Raw genomic sequence first — 11,147 nt, forward strand, 5'->3', positions numbered from 1 at the left:
ATCGTATTGTACAAAACATTACTATTTTATTTCCATGCCAGTGAGTTTTATTAACTTTAATCAGGATAGGAGGCACCTACCTGTGTCTGAAGTGGCCGAGACTCAATAGGTGCTGAGTAGGGTTTACTTAGATCACAGAAAATGAATCTTATCTTAGCTTAAATAATTACAAATATTTAGGATTCGTTAGACACTAATTTATAGGCTCTTTGTCATCCTTTTCAACCTGGCCTTTCGCTACCCACCAAGTTGTATCTCACAAAATTTTCATCGTTTTGTTTATCTTTTGGGTTAAAAATTGTGTGCTTCAAATCTGTTGGTAGTTCACAGTTAAACCAGTTGCCATTCTAAGTTTCTCTCAAATCCAGTACATTGATTACATGGTCTTGTGTTCAACCGATATCGAAATGGCATTACCTTATTAAGTTCTTTTGTGAAATCTCTCAGGCGGAAACCTTCAATATTGTCAAAAGCTTTTAGAAAGAATGGAACCTCTTCTTTCACTGACGGTTTATCCGTTATCGCAAGAAACAAAATGCGCAAGTAACGAGTGAACAATGTAGTGTCGTCATAGTAATCTTTCATACCTTGAAGTATATTTGCAAGCTCACGGCGCCCTGTGTCTTTTACCATTTTATCTGACAATCCTAAGTGGTGTACCTTGAATGAATTTTGTGGATTCCCCAAATCTGCCTCTGGGCACGTGCATGTCCAGTTTAATAATTCCGTAACAAGTACGGCATGTTTGTTTGTTGTGCTCAGAAGAGGGCGCATTGATGATAGCAGTACTTTGATGTTAGTGAAATCTGCAATGTTAGACGTCATAATGCGGTCGAATTCTGGCTTAGCATTAGATAACTTAAAAAGATCTGTACAATTTTTGAGAATGAGCTTTGAATAGATCATATTTCTTCCAAAAAATATTAATGCAGATTTTATAATGCTGGCAATGTACGTATGGAATAGATCAACGATTGAGTTGGGTTGCGATACACTTTTTGCCTGGATGTAATCCCAACCATTGAATGGTAATATATCAGCTCGGATGCAGTAGACGAAGTTATAACATTTTGGTCTTGTTGGAACATGCATACCTTTATCTGCCAACCTTGGGCGTCCTGTTAGGGTAGGGTTATCATATTTTAACTCCCTTCTCTTAAGGACATATTTTGGTAAAAACAATCCTTTTTCAAAGTATTCTTTTGCAGATACGCGATACTCTTTCGGAATCATATGAATGTAAGTAGATATACCATCGGATGAACCGGGATCTCTGTCAAACATGCTAGATCTCTGAGCAGACAAATGAATGGAATTATGCTTTCCAGTCTCACATTCCATTTCTCTCCACTTTCCCCAAACCTCTTTCATCATTTCAAAATCTTTGTCCTCTACATCCAAAAGATTGTTTGTTCTACCCTTCAGCGTTTCGACAGTGTGTTCTATAAGTTCATTGAGGGCTGACATCAGGAGATGGAAATCTTCATCCGGGAGTTGAATCGAATACCATATATTCGTGATTGAGGCCTCAATATATTTTCTTGAGCTCCGAGTTATCATCATATATAGAAACAGTACACCTCTTGCTAAAACAAATGGATCGATGTCGTTTAGGGTAAACCTGATGTTACCAGTGAAGTTGTTTGGAAGCGATGCTGTTGTTAGCAGAAGATTTCGCAAGTCTCCAACACCAGCGAATAAGATGTTGTAATCTCTTGCAAGTTGAGAAGCAACATTTTTTAAAGATGGTTCTGCTTCATTGAGGCCTAGTTTCAGTACATCGATAGCTAGAGTGTTCCCGAAAAAGTAAGGGAAACCATCTATGCTATGCATTTTATTAAAATTCTGAAGATGGAATCTGTGACTTTCGGCCAACGTTTTCACTTGTTGGCGAATTTGTTTGCATTCAGCTTTGTGAGTTGGCCAATGTTTGAGTTGACATTCTCGACTGCAATAAGTGATTTCTTTGCATGCAGAACACTACAAAAAAAAAAGAAAAGCAAAACATTAACTCTTCAGTTAGGCCTATTCCTTGGTAATTGGGTTCGAAGAATTCTTATTTTAAAAATGATATTATTATGGTCATTGTAATGGACAATTCCTCATTATACAATAGCGTATCGTCATTTTCTTAAAGAAAAATTACTATTAAAGCATTGGGAAAATTCCGAATTTTATTATTGCACTTCTTTTATATCATGAAATTTATATTTTGGTTGGTGAATGACTTGGGGATCATCTTAATAATTCAACACTCACGCATGTGAATAGCTGAAAGCTACCTACAGTGTACTCTCTGGGCTGCGGTACCTCTTATGCAGGGATGGTCTCGAAAGTTCCGTTTTTTTTTTTAAGAAAATGTTTTTCTTGCTAATTCTCCACTAGACAACCGGGCAACATGAGGAGTAAATAGGCTAGCCCGGAGCGGTTTTTACTAGACATTGTATGCCGGGCTAGTACTAAATCGAGCCCTCTGTTGTGGCGAAATGGTTAAGTTGTCGCACAGTCCAGTATTGAGTAAATGAGCTATAAACTATGGGAGCTCAAAACTGCCTAAAAATCCAAATTTGTTTTTCACTATAGATCAACAGTTTAATGTCTTATTATTATTAATCATGTCCCAACGTATTAGTTCTGGAAGTGGTTAAAAAATTGTTTATTTAACGTTATTGTTCATAGTTCATTCTATTCAACAATGTACTGTATGCACAAATAATTTGAAAGGCTATTACTCAAAATCCTGTTTATAATAATACTCTAAGAGTACTGTACTTTCACTTTCCAATAACTTTGGCTTGAAATGTCCAATTTGAATGTATGACCCCTCATTTTAAAGATCACATACTCAGGTATCTACAAATACCAATAACTTGAATTTCAATTTTTGCTACAACTTAGCCATTTTGCCACAACATGCCTCATATATTTAAATAAAACGTCTTGTTACAAAACTAATAATTCTTACCAATGAGCATTTAAGTTTCTTTTTACATCTGGCACACTCTTTGTTTCTATTCCACATGTCGCATTCTACTTGATGTCTGATCTTGTCACGATCCAGACAAATAGTTCCACAATACTCAGCAATATTGCAATGAGTACATTTCTTCTTTGCTTTATTTATCTCACATCGCCAGCAACATCCACGTTCTACATCCATCGTAACCTGTTCACAGGATTCAAAATAGTAATTCCTTTTAGTTTCAGGATCGATATTGTCCACATATAACCATAGATTAATATGCTTATCAGCTATCAGGCACGTTTTCAGTGAAGAAAACTCCCAGACCCGATTAGTAAATATGTTTATTACATTGCCATAAATACAAAAATAAAATAAAAGTTAATATACATAGTGTTACTGTAAACTGCCCCAGCCCACTGCTGACAGGCATTTTAAAGGCTTAATGGATTTTGCAAAAGTACAATATCGAGGAAAATAGTTTTCACTACGTAGCCCCAGCCAGCCGCAGTGAAGTAAACTCACTGAATCTGAAATAAGTGTTGCGAGGTACAACAGGGTACCCGTAATTATTTTTGGACTGTATTGTCTGTCGTGCTGCCCCAGCCATGCTAAAAGGCCTGTGTTAGTGTATAAGGTGTAACAACAGGGTAACCAGGTCGATTTGTAGATGAAACGTTTATGAGTGTAATTTTGCCCCAGCCCTCTGCTGACAGGCGTGTTTGCGAACTACACGGCGTTTTATTGCCCCAGCTAATTGCTGAAATCTCAGACCGACATATGCGACATACGGATGTAATTGCGGGAGGCTTGTGAGTTCCATCTTCCATAGTGCGAATTTCCGCTTCGGGGCGCCTAATTTCTGCTGCCCAGGTTCCAGCCACAATTCGAAAACTATGGCCAGAGTAACGTGAGGGGTTGAGGTCCAAAAAAAAACTATTGCTGCCTTCACTCTGGACTTAACGAATGAAGGAGACTGTAGTTTTCTAAGTGTCATGGCCCGGCGATCTTTCGCCCATGTTAGTTTGTTTCTATTTTTTTTTTTAATTTCTCGAAGGGCAAACGACACTGCATGGCAACTGAGTCGACTTCGATTCCGTAGATTGTAATTTTAGGTCTCGGTGGAACCGTTTTATCTAATTTAATGGGAACGTTGATCTCTTTGCATAAAAACATAAGACGTGCTAGCATATCAGCGCAATAGAGGAGTTTTTAGGGCCGATGAAAAATAAATCGCCCAGTGAGACATTGCCCAAAACCCAAATTTATTTCCCATAATCCATTGAAGTGCAGCACTAAACTTTTCAAAGATCTTACAAGAGCTGCTAGCTCCCACCGGCAAACAACAGTCGTAAAAAAATAAACTGTCTCATTGAAATTCCAAGAGAGGATAGTCTTGTGGATTAATGGGAATGATGCGAAAAGCGTCTTGAATGTCAGTTTCTATAGCCATAAGGCTACCTGAACCATATTTTTGAACTAGCAAAGTAATGGTATCAATTGAATCGTATACGAAACCTGTGAAAGTTCGCTTGGTATACCTTCATCATTCTGGTTTATTATTAAAAACAACAAAAATTGACATTGCAGTATTGAACTGAATAGGGTCAATCTAACAAAATTAAGCAAAGACAAACAACATTCACAAAAAAAGCACAACACAGTATATATACATGCAAAAGGTATTCAATATAAAAATTTCAAAGATAAAAATTGCAACAATCACAAAAGACCACACGCTCATGAGCAATGAAAAATTCAAGTCAAATAAACAAAATTACTATAAAATTGGTTCCTAATAAAGATCATTAAGAAAAAACATTAAAATTACAATTAAAATTTTAAAATTTACAAAATTGAGATAAAATTTAACTAATACAAAAATAGAGGAAGGGAATGTCAATTTGATTTAATATGTACTAAACAGTTGAGTGAAAATAATTTTGAATATAAAAATATGAAATATTGCAGCTTTAGTATAAACAGTTGTCAACAATAAATGGCAAAGATGATTTCTTAAATATTTCGGTTCTACACACATATTTAGATATAAATGCTATTTCTCAAATTTATACGAGTTGCTATGTTACGACGAGGTGGTGGATATTCAGGCAACGCCCTGGGGATAGTCAATCCAAACTTACAGACCAGTTTGTATCTCCGATCACCGAGTCTTTATGCAGATTGAATCGTTTTAGGGCGGCGGTACAAGAAGTATACCGCCGGCCTAACACAATTCGACAAAATCTTTTCTGCACAGTCAAACGGTCAAAGAAGAATGCCACACAGGACACGCATATTCCACAATAGGCCTAATAAAAGATACAAACATTTTTACCAACTGATTTTCAGGAGCACTATGTTGACAGAGCTACCCCTTGGGAAGGACAGATCATGAATTACTCTAAATTTACCCGGGGAGGACTTGGGAATTACCCCTAGAGGAGAAACAACAAAACTGTCGAATGGAGGTGTATGAAATGGACTAACAATGCGGCCCCTTTCTAGGCCCTTGCAATATACTTGTGGATTACCCTGGGGTATTCTCGGGTGCTTTTATGGTTCTGAGATACTCCTAGAGGTGGGCGTAATGTGCAGCCGAGGTTGAATGCAAATCGAAAACCTTTGACAAGTTCAGTTCGCCGTTGTGGATTGTAGCCCTCCAAGTTAACGGGTGTAGGGAGTGTCTCCTTTGTTTGAGTTGTTGACACTAAAGTTCTTGGATGTGGATTTGCTGTTACTATTTCCTTGGGTGGAAACCGTGCTACGGGGTCGTTTGAAGCATCGTAGCTTTAGCACGGCAGAGTTGACACACGTGACTGTAGGGGCATGGGGGTGATGTACATGGGACGCCGTTGTTGAAATTGAAGCAGAAGCGAAGGCGAAAAAAACGAAAATTTTTTTTTGTGTTGATTCGGATGTGGTAGCTATCCATTTGAGGTCATCACCCCATTTACTCCACGGTAAAACCATGGACTGACGTAACAAAAAGGACTCGTCATATGTACGCCACGCGCCTTCTTACGAAAGCCCATTAGTGCCAATAAAGTATATGTTCCGTAATCCGTAATAACGAATTACTAATTCGTAATTACGGATTACTAATCCGTAATAACGAATAAGTTTATTCGTTATTACGGATTACTAATTCGTAATTACGAATTATTAATCCTTACTAATTCGTAATTATGGATTACTAATCCGTAATAACGAATTAGTTTATTCGTTATTACGGATTACTAATTCGTAATTACGAATTATTAATCCGTAATTACGAATTAACTAATTCGTTATTACGAATTAGTAATCCGTAAATACGAATTACTAATTCGTTATTACGGATTATATTCAGCTAAGAATCGCGACCTCGTTGAACACTAGCCTGGGTGCAGTAGGAAATTAGAGGGAAAAAAAGTAAAGGAAAATTTATTTTTGGTTTTCCTGAATCAATATATCATATAGTGTCCCCATTCTTAGAGCTTGGGCAATTATTTTTATAGCACTTTGAAATTTTGACATAAAATATCCTATTCTGGATTAATTAAGATGGGGTAGGGGAAATAAATGTATGTTTTTAGTCACTTTTACATATGCTATGTATATCAAATGTAACAAGAACTTGGCTAAATAGTTACTCTTCAATCTCGTTAAAAAATTTAATCGGAATGATAGCGTCATCACAAAAATCCCAAGATGGTGGCCATTTTGGCGGTAAAAACTTTTTTAAAATGTAATATCAATTTATTGTTAACAGAGCAATTTCAAAAACAATGATATACATACAACAATAAAATAAAACACACACGCATCCACACACACACACACACACACACACTCCCATTATAAATGAACTTGCTCAAATACGCTACTGTGTACTGTACTGACAAAGTTCGTACATTAAAAGAAGAGAAGAGGAGTCAAAGGTTATGGACGTCAATATGCAGCTGTCACTGTTTCCATTACCACTCTCCTATATCTTTATATCATGGAGGAATATTCCTCCATGTTTATATATAGTCTTACATCGCGCAAGATGTTAACGTATCTAATTACCAGTTGATTCGACTTGAACCTACCTCTGACCTCACAATTTTATTTCGTGTTTATTCAATTGTATTCTGTCTATTTTTAATTTTCTTCTTATAATGTCTGAGGATGGCTACTAGTAATTGCTGCTACCCACATTAATATCCCTGTGACCGTACACACTGGTAGGAATTTTTTTCCTTTTTCTTACTAAGACGGAGGGGTATACAGTAGCACAGTGTTAAAATGAGCGGGTAGAAATTAAATACTCTTGCCGGAAATGTTTTCGTTTTCTAAAGGCAATGACGTTAGGCACCTCATGAGTATCCCTTCTAACTTAACGGGTTCTCTAAGTGTTACTTAATATTGAAGTCAGACTTACGTATATATTTGAACGTATAAAGATGCTTTAAAAAATTTCCAAGGAGTTACGGTGCACAGAGCGAGGTAATTTCAATCCGCAACGAGAAAAGTGGTCCGGTTATGTATCCCCACCAGGAAATGCAATAGGTTGAAATTATTACGCCGACCGAATGAAACCCATTGGGGTGTACATACGCCCATTGACACAAAGAGTTTTTCCGCTGATGTCGGAAAATTTATTTTTTGAAACAGAATAAAATAGGTAACATTTTATGGGGAAAAAACAGTTTTTTCATTTATAGACGTAAGTTGATTTAATATGCTGAATTATTATTAATGGTGTATCCTATTATATATTTCTATAAATTAAAAAACAAATATCTCATTATTCACACTATCGCAAATAAGCCTATTGAAGTATTATTGAAGCATTATTAATTCTTTATTAAAGCATTATTCGAGCACCTTCATTATTATTATTATCATTATTATTGTATTATTATTATTATTATCATTATTAGTATTTTATATATTATTTATCAACCATACCAGGGAGTTGAATAACAACTCCCTGACCATACTAACATTGAAAACATGAATTATGTCGATAAAATTATCATAAAAATAAACTTAATAATAATATAGGATTTATAAGATTAAAATAGATAACATTTTCATTTTTTAAAAACAGGATTTGCATAGACGCAAGTTAATTTAATATATGCATTAAAGTCAATTATATAGGAATAATTAGAAATAGAGAGTGATATTGTAATGAGTTGTTTGTTTGTTCAGAGACGGATTTCTCCAAGCAATGTAAAGGGCTTCATAAGATATATATATATATATATTTGTGTCATGTTTAATGTAGTCTCGACTGACTAGTGGTACTTGGTGTAGTACAAAGGTGCTATAAGTGCCCTCTAGTTTACGTTCTCTTTCTCATGGCCCCGCCACTCTGGGACCCCCATCTGTGCGAAAGTCAGGGTAAACTCTGGATCAGCGCCTGAGAGGTCCATTATTATCACAATTTTATGCACTCAATCCCAACCATGGTGGGACTGAGGTGGCGTGGACTTTCACGCACCACCTACCGCCAAATCCTGCATCCGCCCCAGAACTCTTTTTCTCTCTTGACATCCGTTTCCAAACAAACCTTATTTCTACACTTTTTAACTGTTTTATTAAGCACACGAATGTCAACATGCAGGCCTATTTTAAATTTACTGTAACGAATTTGTAATAGGCCCTAGATAAATAAATAAATAATAAATAAATATATGTCTATCTCTATGCATTGACAACGATAATGAGTGCTGTGCAAGTTATGTTCGATCATTATTATTTAATTATGGTAAAGCAGGGGTGGATTCAGAATTTTAAAAACAATTGAAGAGGGAGGCACCAAATTGTAAGTGGGGAGCGCTATCAGAAATGGCATAACGAAACATTTTGTGTTTGTATTCTATTGTTTTTTTATTTCAATACATGGCATCGGTGTGTCTTAGTGCCGGCGCTACGTAGTTACCAACCCAGAATATTTAAAATGCGTGATTTGAAACGCGGGCTGGGGGAGCCAGCAGAGCTCCCGCCGGGGGCCAGAGTCAAACCCCGGTGGGGTTCTGGGGGGGTGCGAATCCCCCTGGCGTTCCGTCGACGATCTGAGCATTTTTAAGTTGTTTTTAAGGAGTGTTTGTTAAACAAAAATATTTTTAATAAAGACACGTGCAATTCAAGTTTCAATGTATGTTTAAATTGAGTACAGTAGAAGTACAGAAATATTGTTTCTGCTATTTGCCGATTTTTTGTTTTGTTTTATTGATTCAGAGAAATATGGGTATATAGAACGAATAGAAAATAGGTGTGATGTTTTATGTTGTTTGTTGAATAGACTTCTTTAATAATAATATTACAGTCATTATGACCACAACAAAGGAAGTCCACTTTGTAAATGTTTACCATAATATTGTACAGAGAATTTCGATTGTTTATCAATATCATCATGTTAGATCCAAATCACGTTTTATGCAAGCACCGACGAGGAAAGATTAAACATAATAATTAACATTAAACATAATGTGTGTTGATTGGTGTCGTGGTCGTCAAATGTTCAATAATAATAATAATATGTCGTTCTTATATAGCGCTTAATGCCTTAACAAAGCCTCTAAGCGCTTCACATTATTACCCCGGTCATTGGATCAAACACATATGGATCACATTGAACACTAAACGAAATTATTAAATTAACTTATATCTCCATAATATTGCAGCTAGTAATCAGCGCAGTGTTGGAACCTACCAGGTACCCACTTGTACTCCTGGGTGGAGAGAGGCAACCGTAGATAAAGTGCCTTGCCCAAGGACACAAGCGACTTGCACAGCGAGAGTTTCGAACCCCCGACCTCAAGGTTGGGAGTCCAAGCCACAACCGATGCGCCAACCACTTCTACAAATGCACACAGTCGGACAATATATGATTTATGATATCTGTTTCTATAGAAAGTAATATGAAACCCATAAAATATCAGTTCAGGCATTCATTTATCTGTCTGTGGAAAATATAACATATGAATCATAAAAAATAAAAAGAATTCAAATAAAATAAAAATATGTAAAATACATCTACACTAATTTAAAATGGAATATTCACTGCCTGTTGGACCCCAGTTTTAGTATTGCAGGGGTTGTTCTGCAGGCTTTACAGTATAACCAATCCCCGTATTTCTGATAGATCGCTGAATAAAATGTAAAATATATAAGATTTTATATTTAGTACATTCTCAAATGTTATGTAAATCTCATATATCCCAAAATTATGTTATATTCATCCACCGAAGTAGAAAGGTTAACTTAATAATTCTGATATGTTTTATGTTGAATGGTTTTTAATGATAGTCCTATTATCCAATCTAATCAGAACATTTGATAAAAGCGCCTTTCTTTGCAGATACGAAGCGATAAGGAAGTCCTCTCCATTAACTTCTAACCTACTATACTTTGCGTATATATTTTATAGAAGTCCACTCCTTAAATTAGTATATAGGCCTAATAGTATAGAGAATTTTGTCTGTCAATCTCAGATATCCTAATTTTAGGAAATTACGTTTTATGCATGCACCGACATGAAAACTTTAACCTAATAACTTTTATATGTAGGCCTATATGTTTTATGTTGTATGTTGAATAGACTTCTTTAATAATAATATTACAGTCTAATATGACCACAACATAAATCCACTCTGTAAATTTTTAGCATAATATTGTACAGAGAATTTCGATTGTTTATCAATATCATCATGTTAGATCCAAATCACGTTTTATGCAAGCACCGACGAGGAAAGAATAAACATAATAATTTCGATATGTACATGTTTTATGCTATGTGTGTTGATTGGTGTTAGTTAATAATATTACAGTTTAATGGCTTAATGTTAATACTATTACAGTTTAATAGTTTACAATAATATTACAGTTTAATGGCCCCGAAACCCGACCTGAGGCCCTTGGCGGCCCCCCTAGCCCCAATCATCAGTGCACGCGCTTCGCCGCAACCTGACCATAATGTACGGTATTATTTATTTAATAAAATAATATTTAATTTGTATACAATAAAATGTTATCACTGAGAGAACAGATAATGATGTCAAAATATTGTATATACATAGAGGCTTCATGATCAAAAGTTCTTGCCAGGATTTGGTATGTTGGCCCCTGGCGCGGCTGGGCTGCTGGGCCGCGGCTTGGTGCCTGGAATCGTAATTAGGCCGTGAAGTAAAAAGTTTGCGGAACGCTG

At 36.0% G+C, this 11,147-nt stretch overlaps 1 protein-coding gene across 1 annotated transcript; it reads right to left on the reverse strand.

The window, feature by feature from the left end:
• Positions 1-330: 330 nt before the first annotated feature.
• On the reverse strand, positions 331-7,468 carry LOC117111149. Its single transcript, XM_033254019.1, has 3 exons — positions 7,371-7,468; positions 2,966-3,166; positions 331-1,980 (listed from the first exon to the last, which is right to left on the reverse strand). The coding sequence occupies exons 2-3, from the start codon at positions 3,158-3,160 to the stop codon at positions 331-333; spliced, it is 1,845 nt and encodes a 614-aa protein (XP_033109910.1). The 5' UTR covers positions 3,161-3,166; positions 7,371-7,468.
• Positions 7,469-11,147: the final 3,679 nt, after the last annotated feature.

The sequence above is a fragment of the Anneissia japonica genome, unplaced genomic scaffold (genome assembly GCF_011630105.1).
Source record: "Anneissia japonica isolate Jap-2015-1 unplaced genomic scaffold, ASM1163010v1 scaffold287980_len571666_cov165, whole genome shotgun sequence".
NCBI lineage: Eukaryota > Metazoa > Echinodermata > Crinoidea > Comatulida > Comatulidae > Anneissia > Anneissia japonica.